The 20869-nt window shown below is 32.6% G+C and overlaps 1 protein-coding gene across 2 annotated transcripts in view; it reads right to left on the bottom strand.

Moving 5' to 3' along the window:
• Gmppa (GDP-mannose pyrophosphorylase A) overlaps window positions 1-20869 on the bottom strand; it is a 100302-nt gene that overhangs the window by 14585 nt on the left and 64848 nt on the right. For both annotated transcript variants that reach the window (XM_085809421.1, XM_085809422.1), the window contains exon 7: window positions 4135-4279. In XM_085809421.1, coding sequence (XP_085665547.1) covers window positions 4135-4279 — 145 coding nt within the window. The remainder of the gene's footprint in view (window positions 1-4134; window positions 4280-20869) is intronic.

Genomic DNA, 20869 nt, shown 5'->3' with positions numbered 1-20869 from the left:
ACAAAGAGACAAAAATAGCAAAGCAATTAAAATTCTCTTTAATAAACACAGATCCTTCAACAAAGTTCTGTCAACTTTTAAAAGTTTGTTTTAGATAATTTAAACATATATATAATTAATTAAGCATTTAACTAAAAGTGTTAAACACTGATTTCTTTCTCTCTATATATAAATAAGTTAAGAATTTAACTAAAAATGTTAACACATACACTGCTTTCTCAGAAGAATAATTTGGAGTCTTATAAGCCACAATTCTTTTTCTATGTCAACTCATAAACTTCCTTGAATGACTGCTTTTTTCCCCCACCTCAAAAGGCACACTGAACTTTCCCTTGCAAAGAAGCAGTAGCAAAATATATTCTAGCATTTAAAAGAGCTTAATATTCTATGTGATGTTACTGACATATCTACTCCTTTTAGGGAGTATTACTCACACATAATTTGCATACACACTTCAATATTAATCACTTGCATACCCAGCAAGGTCTACGTATGGAGCAAATTTCAACTGCACTGCATGCTTTTATGGTTTTCCATTTGGACGACATAAGTAAACAATGTTTTATATAAATACACAGCATCATATTTTAACTGTAGAAAAATTTATCACATTATTTAAGTCACTTAACGATATTTACATATGCATTAGCACTTTCCTTTTATAGAAATCATGGATTATGAATTTGTAAATGTTTCACTTTAAACAAGTTCCTACATTACACTCTGCATTAAACTATCTTTTAAAAATAGTTTTCAAGAAATTCTTTATGAACAACTTTTCAAATGTTATACAATGTTCAGATGCTCATTTTAGATTTTCCATTATAAATGCACCTTGCAGTAGGCTTATTTACATTTCTGCCATGGCTTCTTTGCTTTGCCACTAGAAGTCATTTGAACAATCACAGGGAGGAAGTAGCTCTTTTATTTATCTTTTCCACTCCAATTTTTTTTTCATTCGGATATGAATACAGGAAGAAGAGATTTCCTTTTGATGAATACAAAATTTCATACTTAGTACTTTTAACAGTTTATTAATCCAATAATACATAAGCAAAATGTGATGTAACCCATCACATTTTGCATTTCTTAACCCGCGAGCACACGCGGCGGGTATGTCATACCCATGTACATTTTTCTTTTTGTATATTTCTCGCCCATTCTTTCATAAAAGGACGAAACTTAGTGTAGCTGAGTTCAAAGTCACATACTTAAATGGGGGAAATTCCTGAGGTGGCAAGTGCAACGGTTTTTTAGGACCAGCATTGTTCGGGCATGTCATACCCGCGCGTGTACTGGCGTTTCTCAGTGAGTCACTTCGCCCTTCTCGTTTTCAAGCTTTTAGTATAAGTTTTTCTTGAGTTGTAAGCATGGCGCCGTATATTCCTTACGATGAAGAGATGAAAAGATTGAGAAATCTCCTTGAAACAGTTTCTTCTGATGAGGATTCATTTAGTGAAGAAGAGGAAGATGTTGATGACGAAGAATATAATTAGTAATCATGATTCATCCATATAGAGTAGTGATTCAGATACAGAAACAGAAACAGAAAATGAAACTCTGGAATGTAGCAATGAGTTCTATGTTGGGAAAAAATGGAACAAAAATAAATTCCAGACTAATGTTAGAATTGGCACCAAAATATTATAACTATACTCTCTGGAAATACAAAGTATTCTAAATACGTCTCAACACCTTTAGAGTCCTTGTCATTGCTTATCGATGAAGATATGTTAAAACATGTAGTTGACAATACAAATATTTATATTTATTCAATACGAGAAAATTTCACACGTGAACGGGAAGAGTATCTGTGGTTCTTGATTCTGGACGAACACTGACCACCGATGAACATGTTAACAATGGACCGCCCTCCAAAAAACCTCAAATGACTTACAAGAGGTGTACAGAGTGCTCCAAGAAAAAAGACAGAAAGACTAGATTCATTTGTGAAAATTGTAGCAAAAGTATATGTATGCAACATATAACCTCATTTTGTAAACAATGTTCAAAAAATTGTAAGTAAATAATTTTTCCTCACCTTATTGTTTCCTATTTTGTCTAAAATGAAGTATTAACTTGGTTTTACATTTTAATTTCTTTTAAAAAACCGATTAATTTTTTTCCGGCAAATTTTTATTTACAATTTTTTTATTCGGGTATGACATACTCGGCGCGTGTTCTCGTGTTCGTCGGATCGGTGCGTGTGCTCGCGGGTTAATTTGTAGCCTCAAAACCTGCCCATGTCGTCCTCTTGGATTTTCAAAAAGATGAAACTCAAATTAACTCTGTATATCACACTGTAGTTGAAGAGCTCAGACTATGTAAATTACACATGGGAATCATCTGTCAATTTTTCTTTCAGGTCCTGTTTTAAATTTATTAAGATTGATATTTTATGAAATTAATTACTAGTTATTGTATCTACAGATGTCCCACTCTAATATTAGCACGTTTCAAACAATATGACAGTGATGTTTCTCGCATTGCTTTTGCTGCACATCTGGTGATGCACCTGTAACCCAGCAAGAAACCATCCCAGTTCATCACAATGCAATGAAGTATTAAAACTTTTCACAAGTTTATAATTTTCATAATAGCTTTCGAGACACATTGAATGTGACATACACCAATAAGTTGCCCATTATTTGCTGCAAATCGGCCTTGTTTCTTCATTAATTATTTTTATTTTTGTTTCCCCAGATAACGGGAGAAATTTTAGATTCCTCTTGTTTCAGAACCCTAGCAAATCAGATTCAGAAATACAAATTAGAATACTTTCATATTTCTATTTTTTGTGGAACATAAGGAATCACTTATAAGAATTTAGAAACATTACTGATTCATTGCTAGTCTGTAAATCCAATAATTGTGTAATGTTTGAAATCCTTCTAATGCGAGACATAAGTAGTTGTCTCTGTAATATAATGCCCACTGTACACAATGTAAAACTGCTTTGAACCAGACTTCTGAAAAGAAAGAAACATGATATGATAACTTTGATTTAGGCCATGCAAACAATGCAGAATCTGTGTGTGATTAATAGTGTCATTAAAGAAACATCTAGTGGTACACAAAGCTTTTCTACGAAGAAGAAAAAATGAATTTTTGCAAATGAATCAATCCCTCAGCTTCTAAAAGAAATTCCTTATTCTTTACCCTCTTCTCTCAACTGTGATATTTCCTTGTACTGACATTTTTTTAATATAATTATATTAAAAAATATAATAGTTTCATATTCATTAAATCTTAATTAAATAGTGCCTATGACATGACTATGTTTTAGCTAGTTGTTTATGTACAAAACATCCACAATATTAAAATAAAAAGGGGAAAATATTACCAAACTCAGAAATACATGAAAAATTCACTAATCTACATATCCTTAGTCCTCAAGTGTGTCTATAGCTGGAATTTTATTACATTACGAGAAAAATTTCAAATAAAAAAATATGTATCAAGAACATATGATAAAAATAAAGATTAAGCAACAAATTGTGAGACTGGCATAATTTTTGTCTTTTCTAAAAAAAGTTCATAAAATTAATTTCATGCATGAGATCATAAAACTAGAGCAGTTTTGGTAAAAATTATGACAAATTTGTAAAAGTTTGCTCATACACTACTTTTATGAATATGATTTAATTACAAGAAAATTATCTTTAAATTCATCAAAGCAGTCCCTCATGATTTTGCTATATGTAAGCTAAATAACACTTCTAAAATCATACAATTTACGTTCCTTATTCTGAATGAAAATTCATTACAGTTCAGAAAATATGGAACTTCACACAGAAATATTAATTGTACATGAAACGAATTTCAGTAACAAAGGTCTCATAAGCATTTGCAATCACATACATAGAGACCAATATACACTGTGAAATTAACCTTTTACAAGGCAGAGGCGACTGTCAGTCACCATTTAATGCATGTATTTCAATGTTCTCAGCATTATCTCTAAAATGCAAATGGCTAGTTTAAAAATTCAGAAAACTGCCCAAATTGGTTTATTACATACTAATTTTATTTATAATGTCAGACACATGAAGGGAAGGGGAAAACATAAAATTTTACAAAATCAAATGATTTTTTAAATTAATACTTATATTATAATACACAGAAAATACATACAGTAGCAGATGGATGAACATTTGCAGTTGGATGAATAAAAACATCCCCAACTATAGTAGGTTTCCCATCACTATTTTGAGCCAACCAGTTTGGATGAGTTTCATGATAAAGCTCTAAATAATGCCTGTTAGCATATATTGCAGACCTTTGTAAAAGAGATGGGGGAAAAAATCAAAATACTGAATATAACAATATTTTTAGAGTGAAAAAGCTGTTGTTTAATTCAGATTAATATAGCATTTTGAAAGGTTTAATCATTAATTATTATACTTTGACTATTCCTCTAAATTATCAAAGAAATTTGAAAAATATGGCACACAATAGTGACACTTAGTGACAATAAATTTCTTTACCCATTAAGAAATCATATGAGAAAATATTCATGCTCCTCGTGCTTTACAAAAATTACACAGCCTATATTATTTCTTGAGATAGATTTGGAGGAATAACCTAGCACAGCATTTCTCAATCTGTAATCCTCCAATACTCCCAAAAAACAAAAAATAAATTAACTACATATACCTCATGACAGCTGAAAATTACTATGGTACTACGGGTACTATAGTAATTGCCAATCACTTTTCTTCAAAGGCTGACATTTCATGAAATTTTTATTGCTTACTTTGTAGCATATCTTGCATTACTTAACAAATTATTATGATTTTGATTTTTACTATAAAGTCTTTCCCAATTTCTCAGAAGACTGTCAATTAGCTTTGAGAGCATTTAAGTTGAGTGTTGTGAAGCTTACACACAGTGAGAGAGAAAGAGTTTCAGGTAATCACTTCAAACTGTTAGAATTCTTCACCAGCTCTATTTAATAGTAATATTCTGCCTTTGTCATTCTTTTGCTAGCCAATACTTTAAAATTATGTGCCGTTAAAATAACTGAAGCATTTAGCTTCTTTTATTGAATGTATAGTCTTAGATTACATTATCTACATTTTAATTTAATTGTTTGTTATTGCCTAATTTGAACTGCCACAAACGGTGTTTTCATCTGTCACACAAGTCATGCCTTATGCTCAGTTCAGACTAAATGAAAAGGTTATTTTACATCTCCTGTATTTTTGAATTTGTAAGACATAGGGATAACTCACTAATTTGTCTAGTAGGATCTGCAGGGTTTAACTTCAGTTTTCAGATCAACAGCATCCCGACAACTTTACTTACACACTTCTTACTTTAGTGTTAACAAAAGAGGGATTTCAAGCACTAGAACTGCAGTGCTTTTTGCCATTCTTTTAGTGCACATGTAATCCAAACAGAAACTATCCCAGTTTCTCACAATTCATAGAAGTACAGAATCTTCTTTCCACATATTTACAACTTTCTGAAAAGCTTCAGAGATGCAATGGAATGCCATGTACACTAATAAACTACACAGTTACCTGTTGAAAATATGGCATTTCTGCAATACTTTGTTTAATCTTATGTTTTTCCATATGGCAATGGAAGAAATTTTAGCTCCACCTGTTTTAAAATCTGGGCAAATCAGGTCCAACAATTCAAATTAGAATACTTTCCTATTACCGTAATTTCGCACGTATAGTCCGCAGACACGATTTTATATAAAAAAAAATTTCAAAAATCGTCAGATAGTCCGCGGACTATACGTCCGAAATTACGTTTTTTTAATACGGCAATATTCCCATGCTTTTTAAACACATCCTTTTGTTTGCGCCAATTTCTCACTGCTTTCTCGTCCACTTCAAAATAACGGGGTAAAATCCTAGTATACGATGCAGCCTTGGCGCGACTTTAAAAATTATCGCCGACACCAAAAATTATCCAAAGAACGTCTATATATATAGTATACACACATAGTATATGTATATACACACATAATATATATACTATATACTATGTTTAACTATATATTTTCTTGAATGACCCATTAACTACTCATCGTATATGTCCCGTTTTCACTGCTCATCATAAAGTCGCCAAAAGTAGCCAAATCCCGTGTGCACCGAATACTAGGATTAAACCAATAACGGCCCGCTTCTCTATTTCCATCTTTGTCAACTACCTTGAGTTTAACTCAGCAGTAAAACTCCGGCGATGTTTCATCAACGTTATCGAAGATGAAAGACAAAATACGAAAACAAAATACTGTGCAACGTGCTATATTCGTGATAAGTGGTAATGAAATGTGACCTTCGACCCCACTCACTCGGTGTTGCCAAACCACGCTATAAGTAAACGAATCACGCTTTTTTTTTTTCATATTATAACTTAACCTTAATTACGAATTTATTTTTTCGTACTCCAGGTACTTGCTACTATGGCTCCTAAAAACCGAGTTGACGCATCAATTACTTTTTCCCCTCTCGGTAGTTGCGCTAAAGCAGTGCGAAGGATACTGGGATACAACACTCTGGTTGCGCTAAGTGAGTGCTCATACAAGACTTTCTTTGGCTCATATCTCGGCATCGCTTGATGCGCCAACCTGGATTTTAGGAGCTCTACTTGCTACTACTCATTCGTTCTGCACTATGCTCTATGGTTTACTATCGATACGATACATACGAATGTTTTCTTAAAATCTCGCGCTTTTTTTATATTTGATCATCGGCAGTTCACGACAGCGTGTTTTTTAAATTTCAACGATTTTAACCGTGAACAACCAGCGTATTATCCGCACTGGTGGATAGTCCGCAGCTTCAAAAATTCGCATTTTAAACACAGATAGTCCGCGGACTATACGCGCGAAATTACGGTACTATATTTTTTAACCAATCATTAGTAACTTTTAAGAAATGACATGCATCACTGATTCCCAACTTGACTGCTAGTCCAAATAGCATAGATGTCTTAAATCCTTCTTATGTGATAAATGTTAGTAACTGTCTCAGTACCCACTGGGCATCATAGAAAATTAAATGACTGTTAACCAGATTTCTGAAGAGAAACAAACAGGCAGATCCCCTTCATTTAGGCAACGTTAATAGTGTAGAATTTGTGTGTGCCATTCAAGAAATATTTAGTGGTACTTGTGCCTGTTCAATGAAAAAATACTTTCGTAAATACATGAGTTATTTTGAGTTTGGATTTACTTGATATGGCCATGACAGTGAACCAAAGCCCTCAGTGTGCTGTATACTGCAAAGTGTTTGCACACAAGTGTATGCAACCCATGAAAGTGACATGGCACTTGGAAACTAAGCATGCAAGTATAAAAAGTAAACTTGTTGAATTTTCCCAGCAATATACTGAAGAGCTAAATAAAAAATAAAAGTTGTTTCTAGTAAAGATTCTACAACTAAAAAGGCCTCAGAAGCTTCCTATAATATCACAAGTCTTCACATCGCAAAATGTGGGACAGCCCATTCTATGGATGAGACTGTAATACTTCAAGTTACAAACAATATAATTTAAATTATGTCTAATGAAAAATTAGCTATGGTTTAATACCAGTATCAAATTACATAGTTACATGTCAAATCAATCTCATTGCTAATAACATAGAATATGGATTTACCAGTAAAATAATAGAAAATCTTCAGATTGATGTGACAACAGGCGTTTCAAATGACCCAGCTGATTTGTTATCTCAGATATAAATTTAACAATAGCTATGTTATTAAGCATGAAGCTTCATGAAGCTATTTTATTTTTGAAGACACTGAGAACTCATACAATTGGACAACAAGTGCTTAAAGTCTATCATGAGTACATGCAAAAGCATGAAACTGATTGACAAAAAATGCGTAGGTTTTAGCTTGGATTTGGCTCATGCACTTACATGTAAGCATAGTGGCTTTGCAACTTAAGAACTGTGTTACCTGAATTAAATAATTACTTGACACCATTCTATCTTTCATAAGGAAGCTTTGTTGGCAGTCAAATGTAGTATATCATTTAAATTCAAAACCAGAAGATTAAGACAGCCAACTTTATTAATGGAAAGCCTCTGAAAAAGAGAATATTTTCATTACTTTGTGATGGCATGGGTAACTAGTGCACACAGGATTTTCTTCATACTTAAGTTCATTGGTTTTCACAGAATAAAATACTCAAAAATTCCTTTAAATTAAGAGAGGAAGTCTGTCATTTATAAACAAAATTAACAAAGATTTAACAACAGTTCTTGCTGATAACATGTAGCCAAACACACTAACAAAGCTTTCAAATGTTATTGTTCTCAATGTCCATGTGAAAATAAAGGGGTTTGAGAAAAAATGATGATTTGTGGGTTAGTTAAAAAACACTGCGAAATTTTACCATTTTTCAGTCTTAGTCTTTCTTAGCAGAAAACAAAATCATTAGTAGAAAAGAATTATACAATGACATGTTCACATTTCAAAATTCCGAGGTCACAATTCTAAACTTATTTTCCAAGTTGCATACAATATTGGTTCAGGATCTCTTCCACTGCAAAACTGTAAATGACAAACTGTCTTTGAATGAAAAAGAACTGTGAATTAAACTCTAGAATGACACAAGACATAAAATGAAATTCCAAGCAGAAGGCATGGCTAATTCCTGCACCTCATTACTAGTGAAACTGAAATTTAGTTAATGTGCATGCAAGGTTACTTTGAAAATTGTAATTCCATCTGTCTTTATGTATATGGTTTTTTATTAATAGCACAAATAAAAACATGGTACTGATACTGACTTGACATATGTGCTGATCTTAGATTTACACTCACCAGTACACCCAAATATAGAACAGCTGTGGAAGACTCAGTAGGCCCATTCATCTTATGTATGTGACTACCAGACTACTTATGTATGTGACTATCTATTTTAGTCAGTATGATAAAGCTTATTCAAACTAGCAGCCTTGAATGATTAAAAACAAACATAAAATTTCTTATATTACTTTAACTGCTTAATACCAGATTAAAATTTAATTAACTTTAATTATATTTTAAAATATATGTACATCAGTAGTAACATAAGCGAAAAATATTGCTTTTGAAGGGGACAGTAATAAGAAGGTCCCCCAAAATTCTATGTTTTTGAGCTAGCACATTTTTCAGTTTATAATATATTTGCCAGAGAAGTAACTACACTTATTATTCTCAATGCTATTATTATTTCCATGCTCTACTTTCACTTCTTACCTCCATGTAAGGAGAACAATCAATGGCATTGGATAGGATTTCAAGGTTTATGCAAATTAATCAAGTTTCTAAACTATATCTTAAAAAAAATATGAAGGAAATATGTCTGTAATTATGGTATTTTTTTAAGAGCTTTCTATTAAAATGTCAGCATGTCAAATGGGTAACAAACTGCATACTAAAAAATTAATTGATAAACACAGGTAAAAAAAAAAAACAAAAAAACTACAAGGTATAATAGCTAAATTGGGAATAATTTCAAATAGAATTTTCAACTTTTACCTTCTCCCATTAAATGGTGCTATGGTAGTGCACATGTGTTGGCAACCAATTGTGCTGAAGAAACTGCTGTATCTGCACACACATGTGAGAATTTCAAATAAAGACTTGCCATTATTAGAAGTCTTTTGCACTAAACACATGCATATGAAATTACTATGCTTTCAGTTCCTGGAAGCTGTTTACATGACAGCTCAAAAGTTTTCAGTTTCTATGCAACCTGAGGAAGGTTCCTATGATCCAGCAAGGAAGAGAAAGTCCCTAGAAAGAAACTTAATGACACTCGAAATACTGAAAGGCATCCAGGACTTAATTTTAAAGGAACCTAATGACATTACTCCAAAGATTAGCTTTGATTGAGTGTGAGTGATACCAGCATGCAAATTAAAAAGGTTGGTGTTGGTGTTAGTGTATTTAATTATGGCAAAGCACACTAGGGCTATCTGCCTAAGGGGAGGGATGCCTTTCGTGGAGGACTTTCTAAGGGAAACTGGCTCGTATACACGTTACACATGGGAAAAACCACGAAAACACCCATGCAGCCAGCCCGTTTGCGGGATTCGAACCTCGGACCGAACTACCAGTGTTCAGCGACATTACCGCTCGGCCGCTGGTGGGCCCCAAATTAAAAAGGACCTCAGATATACTTCATACATCATAGAAATGAAACAAAAAGTTCCCAAAGATGCTAAAAAAGCTTTACATCGTTGCTGAGTTTGCTCAAGAATAAAGCACCTGTCTGTGGAAGGGTAACTACAATAATTTTTGAAGAAATTATTTTCATCAGTAATGATTATAGTTACATGCACCACAAAATTTCCTCATTTTATTGGGGATGTAATTGAGGATGTGATTGCTGCTTTCATAATAGAATGTGCTGGGAATACCTTTTGTTATCTCAAATTATTCTCTTATTTCTCATCCATGGATCTATTTTTCACCAGCAGAAAACTTGAATTTTTGTCTTATGCAGTTATAAAAGATCTTTAAAAAGACATAAAAATTTTATATTAGTAGGTGATTTTTAATTTTATGCATTATATCTGGGTAGTGGATAAATACAGATTCTAGAAGTATTTAAATGTATGATTTTTATAATACGAAACTTGGTTTCATTTAATGACCCTGATTCATCTCTGATTTTATTTTAACTCACGGAGGAGGGATGGATGGCAACAAGACTAAAACATATTTTGAATGAGAAGACTCTAAGTGATCATAAATACATTTAAATTGACTTGGGTCACTCTGTACTGCCATATTAAAAAAAAAAAAAAAAAAAAAAAAAAAAAATAATTACTGGAAACAAATTAGGAATTTTATATTTATACAGAAAGTTGAAAAATTTAGTTTTAGATAATGAAAATAGGATATCAGACAGACATGGAGGAATTGAAAATGTAGGTTTGAAATTCAAAGATTCTGTAAAAAGAAATATCACTGAAAGCTTAAAAAGATGAAAGGAGATGAGTTAAATAAGGAGGTAGATGAGCTAGAAAATGCTGAAGAAAAAATATAGATCTAAGGTAGGAATGAACACATTAAAATTGAAATAATGTTGAGAAAATCCGACAGCTTTCAGATTTTATATTACGACCAAAGGAGTGTTTTTTTTTTTTTCATTTATACATACATAAATCTTTTGAGAGCCTTTGGGCTAAAAATATTTAAAAACAACACATTTTTACAATTTCTGATAGTCAGTCTCATACACTGGAGATAAAAATATTTTATTCCGTACAATGCGTTGTCACTGCTCACTTTGAAAACACTAAGTTTTTTGATAAAAAAGTCAGTTAAAATTTAAAAAACACAAAACAGATAATAAAACAAATTTGAAATTAAAGATTAGGGTTTCCAGGTGTCCATATTTGGGTGGACGACTGCGTTATTCAAAATTAGATGGCTCTAGGTACGGTTGTTTTCTCCCAATACAAGAACCATACATACATTCATGTAGATTCTGCATTATTTAATTTCTTTAAATATAGTATAGGGGGATAATATTTGGTGGCAACAATTTGAAAAGTGATACAGTCATTTATAGTGATTCAATGCAAAATGCCATTTCAAGACTAACAGCCCTTCTGGGCTAATGCTTCTTTGGGATAATAATAATAATAAAAAGGGAAATATCAGGAAGATTAATGAAGCATAAAAAGTTAAAAGTGTTCCTGAAAAGTGCAAAATATGAATTTTCAAGATAGCACGAAGCAAAAAGAAAATCCTAGTTTGATTACAAGAATAACTGGAAATGACTTTTTATCATACACATAATTAATTATACACTGAAATGAATTAAATCTTAGAAGGAAGAGTGAAGGAGGAAAAAAGTGATACTTATGAAATCTTTTTTGAACAGAATAGAGAGTAAAAAAAACATTAACAAAACTAGAATTAAAAGAAAGTTTAAGAATTAAAAGTGCCCCTGGTTTGATGGCATTGGGGCCACTTTTATTAAAATTTTATACATGGAATAGTGGTTCCCCCCCCCCGATTCTGTGCAATAAATGTTTACAACTCAGTGTCTTTTCTAAAAACTCAGAAATGAAGTCAACTGATACTGATTTCTACAAATAATGGTTCTTGAAAACCTATTTGTTTGCTGAAATTCTTAGCAAAAATCCTACGCACATTAAACACAAATAAACTAAATCATGTTTTAAGAAGTATTTACTTCAAAAAATCAATCTGGCTTTGTGAAACAAAGATGTAGAGTAGAGACAAGAAACAATCAATCATATGGTTGGTGGTGTCATTCGAGATCAGGGGTGTGTCTGATTCTCTCATTCTTGCTCTCTGCTTTATTAAACGTACAGTTATCTGAAACCTTATAACACATCATGGATTATTTTAATGAAATAACACTTATTTATCTATCTGAAATGGGTGGAGGAATTTATAAAATTAAATTTAAAAAATGATGTCCACAAGATTTTTGTAGTGCCTCTCTGTTTAAGAACCTTATCGTAAATTAATAAAACTAATATACCAAATACGAAAATCACTTGTTATGTTAACCACATATTGCTATTAATTTATGATGGGTCTTTAGGAAAAAATGAACACACTTTCAATACGATTAAATTGTAATGAATAATTGGTAAAGAAATTAGATTTAAACTGAGAAAACTTTTGCCTTGTTTCTTTCTCATGTTGGCATGTAGATCCGGCCACCCAATTTGAAATTTGATTATCATAAAATAAAATCTGTTAACTAAAATAATTATGAGTAATTCTAGATCAGACACTGAGTTTCATAGAATATTAGAAATGCATACATACATAAGAACATATGGAATCTTTAAGTAACATAAGGAACTTTTATTGGATATATGCTAGACCAGAGGTGGGCAAGCCAGTCCACAGGTCAAATGCAGTCCCTTCAATTGCTTACAATGGCCCATTAGAAAATTCTGTGCAGCAATTATTTCATCTCTTTCCCACCTGATTTTGTACATAAATTATCAAAATCAGCAGCATAAGTGTGCATCTAGTGGTACAGTATATATCTGTATAGCTATACTAGTGATCAGTTTAAATCGAGAACACTAGAAATGCTAGGAAAGCATGCACATCTGCCTAAGAATATAGTCCAGTCATTTCTAGTAGCTTTAATTTAGAAATTAATGAAAAGAATGCTGTTGCGATAAAAAGACTTATCAGAAAAAGGAGCCTAAAACATTTCACCTTTAAACTGTTATTTGAAAATGAAACAGTATACATGTCAATCATTAGATGAGCAATAGCAGCAGATCTTATTCTTAAGGCATTTATAATTTTTTAAAAAATTTCTACCAGGTGGTGTGTTTTTCTCCCCCCCATCACATCCCAAATAATAGAGGCAGTACAAAAATTCATCACAGCCCTGCCCACATGATTAAAAGTATTTGCACACCCCTGTACTAGACAACAAAAGTGCCACCCTCAGAATTATCTTCAAGAATGCCATCATTCTTAAAACCATGCATGGAACTGAAGCATGGGGATAAAAGATAAAGAACTGATAAAACTTGGACACACTGGAGAGAAATTGGATACTTGCATCACTATAGCTTTCCGTACTGTCTCTTTGCATACTAGTCAGTGTTTCAACTGTCTCATTGTAATTTGAATATTTCTGCAAGAAATTCTTGATTCCCAATGGTTACTATAGCATTCAATTTGAAGATTATGAAATAGATAAGGGAATATCTGATAATATGATGATATCTTTCCCAACTTGGTGAAACTGCTATTTATACTAATAGCTCAGGGTATAAGGAGATTGTGCATTGTGTGTTTATGTTTTATTTTTACAGGTTGGAAACTGATCATAAATATTACATGTTACAAACCAAAAACTTTATATACCCAGCTGAACTAACTGCAATACCATGTTCTATTGAGTCTGTTTCTTTTAATACAGAACACAGAATTCATATATATTTGAATGCACTGTTAGCACTATTCCATGCATGCGAATACTGAAATACCAAATAATTATCAAAATACATTACTTTATAACGTTCAACCAAAAATAAAGAACTTAAACAAAAGACATAAATTACAATGGATTTAAAACTCATGTTGGTTTTTAGGGCAATGAGACAACTTATGCATCAGCCAAGGAGGCAGCACTTCGGGATGGATGCTTAATTAATTATATTACAGGATCAAAAAGAAAAGCTTTAAATAGGAATGAAAAATATTATTGAAGAATGGATTCAATATTGTGGACTGTCCAGGGGAAAAAAAAAAAAAAGAGGAATATTTCAAACTCATACCAAATAATGTCTTTATAATAAGATCACACCCTTATGCAAGTTGGCTGCTGTTTGAAAAGACAGAAATTTTCACAACGGGGCACTGGTATGAAGTGTGCATAAACTGAAGATCATTTTCTCAAATGAAAGTGATCTACACCCTTATGCCTATTTGGTGCCTTCATAAAGGTACCTGCATCCTTATGCAAGTCCCATTTTCATTTCCATTACAGATTAACCACTTAATAAGGTACGAAATACATCTTTGGCACCTTTATGAAAAATGAGGCTTTGTATAAGAGTGTCCTTATCAAAAACACTGAATTAGAGTAAGGTGCTGAAGTTTTCATCAGTAAGAACAATTTTTCAGGTTGCATTTCTCAGAACAGACTCGGGTATTTCTTCCTTTGTTTGGATCTGGAATGACTACGGACTAAATTTAATAAAAATGCCTTGTACTAAATCTCCAATATTCTATCAAATACTAAATTTTTCATATGTACTATCTCTGTATCTATGTATTTTCATATCTACTATGTATTTCATATCATATCTGATTTTCTTTTGGTTACCAATGTACATATTGATTTCAAACATAGAAAAGCATTTTTACCGCTAGCAATGGAATGTTTCGAATCCACCCCCCATTTATTATTTTCTGTTTTCTAGTCTTTCTTAAATATTTTATTTAGCATTACATCTTACAAGCTCTGTAATAAAAAGAAAGTTATTTCTAGAAATTCTCTAGAAAACATCACTCTCTATGAAACAGAAATAGGGAATACGGAAGAAAATAATGTTATAATGGATTAAATAATACATAAATATTAATGACTACTGTGTTGTTTTTTTTATATTGGGTATGTGCTCAGTGATGATTACAAGATGTACACAAACATCGTTTATTCTACATTCCTAATCTACTATTCTATATTACAGTTATGATTAAAGATAATAATAGATAGTTACATATATAACATCTCCCTTTTTTTTATCAAAAATAATAATACAGTAGAATTCCAGAAATCCGCAAAGCTTGGGACCAGAGGTTGTGCGGATTTCAGGACAGAAAAGATAAAGCATAATATTCAGACTAAAAGTGCAAAATGAATAAGCCGTATTAGATACATTTAATTAAATTATTATATACATTATTGCAATAATTTATTATATGCATTAAATTATTATTACATATGTAAATTGATTATATTATTCATTGTGTTATATGTACACAGAATTGAGGTATGCCGATTTCGCCTCATGCAAAGATTTCCGGTTTCCGATTCTGGTGTTAGAATCACTGTCGCTGTAAAATTTCAACAGCTTTTCTTTATTTTTCTGTATATCATACACAATCGCGTCGCAATTCCATACCATTCTGCTATAAATTGAGGAGTAGCACCTGCTTCCATCTTTTGCAGAATTTGCACTTTTTGTGTTACCGTCAACACGTGTTTACATTTTTCAACGTTGCAAGCAGTAAAATCACGAGTGCATTTCTTATCTGTCATTGTGTTAAAAAGGGCTGAAATTAAAAATATTCTTAATTTATTAACAAAATATCCGGATAAAAAAAGGCAACACTAAACAATCTCGCGAAATGAAATAACAAAGCTCAGAAACTACGTGAATCGTGAACTTGAAAAAAGAGTTGAGTAAATCGTCTGCTTCTTTACCTCGATGCAGATTAGAGGGGGAAAAACTTACTTATTTTATCTTATTTTTTTAACTTTTTTATATCAATACTTTGGTATTTCCATTTTGACTCATTATTATTCGGTAATTATGACGTCATTTATTCGGTAAGTATTTTTTTCTTCGATATTTCGTACTCAATGTTGCGGTTTCCGGAACCTATAAACTGAATGTTTACATTCCGAGAGGCAAGGCGGATTTCAGGAGTTGGCGGATTTTCGGTATTTGACTGTAATAGTAAAATTAAACATATTCTTTTAAATAATAAGGTTTCTTAACAGTCCTACCAGATTGAGTAACGTAGTTATGCCCATTTGAAAAATTTGATGATACTATACCTCTTTCACTATTTGGTGACACAACACTTCTGTTAGGTTTTGAAGGACTTTACAGGCACATCTAAATTTGTAGTACTCCTGCTATTCTCAGGTATCTCGGGTTCATCTATAACTTCATTCTCATAGTTGTTTTGTATTGCAAACTCTTTCTCATTAGTTCCTTTCTACAATTCTTTCATCTGTTCTTATAATTCTATCTGAACATGGTCTTTCTGCTTCTTCTATAATTTTCCCTCTTTCATTTAGTTTTCCCCCTTTTTCTTTTACGTAAACATGATCTCCTACTTTCAGTGATTTTAACGGACTTGCATTCCTATCATAATAACTTTTTTGTAAGGTTTATCTCTTCAGTAAATGCTGTTTATGGTCTTCATATCGTTTAGCTTGGACGAAATTCTCTTTTATAGGCATCAATCCATTTACTTTTCTTCCAAATATCAGTTCTGAAGGTGACTTAATTTCATCTGAAATAGGAAATTTACGATATTCCAGTAATACTAAATATGGATCCTTGTTGTCAACTACAGCTTTTTCTAACATTCGCTTGACAGTTTGAATATGTCTTTCAACCATTCCATTAGATTGTGGGTAATTTGGACTTGAAGTTCTGGTTTCAAAATTCCATCTTCTTGCAAAGTCTTTAAATTTCCTGCAATTATATTGTGGACCATTATCCGAATATACTATTTTCGGAATACCATGTCTTGCAAAAATTGATTTCAATTGCTTTATCACTGCTACACTTGACAAATCTTCCAAATGTCCAATTTCAACATATTTGCTAAAATAATCTATAACTATTAGATAATCCCTTCCTTGAAAGTAAAAGAGATCTGTTTCCAATACTTCCCATGGACCATTAGGTATTTCTTTAGATATCACTGGTTCTTTAGTATTAGCTTTTTGTAAACTTAAACATGTCGGACAATTCAGTACCAAATCTTCAATTTCTTTCGACATTTCTGACCAATATAATATTTCTCTTGCTTTGATCTTGCATTTTACTACTCCTAAATAACCATAATAAATTCTGCTTAACATATCTTTTCGTAAACTTCTTGGTAAAACAACACAGGGATTTTTAAATATTAATCCATTTGCTTCTGATAGTTCTCTGAAGTTAAAAATATGGTTTTGCCAGTTTTGGAACCATACATTTTTCTTCTAGCCATAAAACTTCGTCAGGAATATAGGTTATATCACTCGCGAAATGCTTCCTGCCAGACATCTTTGAGCTCTGAAAAGCGCGTGCAAAATGATACATTATGTATTCTTGTATGTATGGCAGAAATGTGGAAAACATTAACACCATCTTTTAGCCCACATCTACATAAACAATTAAACATCAGAGAAAATCCGGAAGGAAACCTTGTATGGGGAAAGAGCGGGTTGCACAGCTAAATAGATGGCAAAAATTCATCCCCGTGGAAATCGCGGGTTGCGCAAATTTTGCTACTTTTTACATTGCCCGTGGAAATCGCGGGATGCGCAACGAGAGGGTTAAGGGTATGGCAGTTTATCACTTTAAGGAAAATAAAGTTTGATTAATTGAAATACCCAAAGTCCACTCACAAACAGCAGAACCTGAAACATTGTTCTAGCAGATGAAAACTACACCACCTTTATGCCAATGAACCATTTTTCATACAGGTATTCGTAGCTTTATAACAAGTCATCATTTCTCATAAAATTGCTAAGATTTATTTCATACCCCACTGAATTAATGAATCAGCAAACTAAAATGAAAGTCAGATTAGCATAAGGATGCACACACCTCTATGAAAAATGACAGATTGACATAAGGGTGCTTATGATCAATTTCCAAGCGAGAAACTGATCTTTAATTTGTGCATACTTTCTTATGCAGTGGCCCCCATTATGAAGATTTCTGTCCTTTCAAACCACAACCAACCACTGTTATATCAGGGCATCATTATGAAGCGATCCCTGTAACTGTTTATAATATGAAAATATACAATAATCTTGATTTACCCGAAATTATTCTTTGTCATGAATGATTCCTGGCATATCTGAATAAAAAGAATATGAAAATATAAGGTGATTACAAAAATCTAAGAAAATGCTGAGGCAGATAGAGGGGACCAAAAACAGGAAATTTTATAATGGAATATAAGTGTAGAAATGTCTCTTTGACGGATACACAGTGTTGCTGGGCTGTAAGTATTTTGATAGCATAAATTTTCCTTTTTTGTTGCATGGATGTTCATGGCACACTTCCTAGGCTCTAATCTATGCAAAAAATATAATCTTATCAGAGACAGCTGACAATTCAATCATAGCCTTTAATACACAAAATAACACTTTAATAGCACAAAAGATTTATACTAATTTTAATGAAAATACTTATAAAAGAGCGGTTACTATTTTCACAAGACATAATGAAAACAGTTAATAATATGAATAGAATTGAGGTATAATATGAATTAAATTGAGTAGTTCACTTCATTTTTAGACTAATACCAGCTATTCTCAGTTTACATTAGGTATGGGTTTGTGTGTATGTGTTTAAATTTGGTGAGAAATGGGGGTCATCCTATTAGTGGTACTATTTTTTGTTTGCTTAGTTACTTTATTCTAACCTTTCTCGTTACTTGATTTCTGTAGCCTGGTTTCCCTGAGCTTTGAAATTATTCAATTAATTAAATTTGAGGTATTTTATATCCTTTGATAATTTCTGTGACAGGTAAATGGAACATGCAAAGGTGCCCATGTTTGATGCTCTATAAGCTGATCCTAATATGACCTTATGGTTAAGCATTGACTTACCTAGGTTGAGGGGTGTCTCACTCTTAATGTAATCAAAGTTATTCATTTAAATAGAATAATAAAGCTGTCTGTCTGTTTAGAATAAATAATAAACTTGTCTGTCTCACCATTTAGTTTTAGTTTAGGAAATATACAAGGTTCAATTAGGTCACTTGGCTGTAGTAAAGCACATTAAAATTATCTGTTTAAGGGTAAGAATGCGTGTGTGGAGGATTTTCTATGGGGAACTTTCTTTCAGTCGCATAATACATGGGTAGGGTAGTGAGTTTTTATGGCACAAAACCTTAACAGTTATATGTGTTGAACACATTTGACTTTTTTAAACCTTTAGATTTTACACACAGACAGTGATATATTACATATGGATGAATAGACGAACAGACAGGATTAAAACCACATGAAAAGTAAAATCCAAGATGATGGTATGGTCAGACAAAGTAAAATCGTAAAACATGAGTTATATTAAAAAGCATATTATTAAAACTGTATAATATCAAAAAAAAAAAAAAAAAAAAAACAAATCAAATTAAATAATAGATGCCAGTCTCTTTCAGGTACTGAAACAAATTGGGATTGAACTCGTTCCTAATAATATGTTCTAGAGGTAAGTCACATTTGTTAAAATATTTGAAACAAAGTTTTTTAAAATATGGGCAGTCTATTAAAAAATGACAAACTGATATTACAGCATTGCAATGCGAGCATGCCGGTTCACTCTTCGCTTTTAATAAATAACTGTGAGTAATGCGCAACTGACAGATTCTCAGGCGAGTTAACAAAACTTTCTTTTTTCGGTTCCTAGTGGGGTCCCAACATTCAACTTTAGGTTTGATTTTTTTTAGCTTACTATCTAGCTGGACATCCCAGTGCTGCTGCCATTTGACTAATACCCTCTGCTTAATGACTTTACGGATGTCATTAGATGGAACGAGCTGATCTGATAGGTGAACTGCTGACTTCGTTGTAATGTCTGCTAGCTCATTACCTTTTATACCCACATGTCCTGGAACCAAACAGTAAAAAATGTCATAGCCACGGCTCAGTAATTTCAAATTCAAACATAAAATGTCAAAAATGATGGGGTTTTGAGCATTATAAAATGATCCTAAAGATTTTAGAGCATTAAACGAGCCTGCATAAAATATAAATTATCTTCGACGTAGCTTAGAAATAAATGAAAGTGCATAATAAATCGCATTTAATTCTGAGGAGAAGACGGAGCACGCTCATGCAAATGTTCAATAACAAAGGATGCACCACCATGTCCTATTGCTTTCGACCCATCCGTAAATACAGGAATGTAAGTACTGTATTTGCGCCAGTGGTCAGAAAAAAGTTGTCTGTATACAAACTCGTTAGTATCTCTTTTACCAAAATATTGAAAAACCTCAAGAAGCTGAATCTGACCATCTTCCCAGGGTGGGATTTTGAAATGCTTTACTGCCTGGGTGCTGCTATCTGACATGCGGTATTTCTCGATTAGTGAGTGAACCCTAAGACAGAAATAAGGCACATACAATGGACGGGCCTCAAAAAAAATTTTTGTAACTGTCATCCATGAAAGAAACCTGATTTGGATGGTCAGGAAGTGACAAAGCGTTGAAATAGCAGCAGAGAGACAACTGCTCACGGCTTAACTGAAGCGATGGCTCATAACAATCAACGTACAGACTCTGGACAGGAGACGTTCTAAACGCACCAGAGCATATACACAGAGCCTGATGGTGTATAGGATCTAGTTTTAGTAACATGGAAGGCGCGTGCAGAACCATAAACAATTCACCCGTAATCTAGTCTGGAGCGTATAAGTGCTCTA

Source organism: Stegodyphus dumicola, chromosome X2 (genome assembly GCF_044657685.1).
Source record: "Stegodyphus dumicola isolate Sdum_Otavi_A_Nest chromosome X2, ASM4465768v1".
NCBI lineage: Eukaryota > Metazoa > Arthropoda > Arachnida > Araneae > Eresidae > Stegodyphus > Stegodyphus dumicola.
This window is presented reverse-complemented; position numbering and strand designations above follow the sequence as displayed.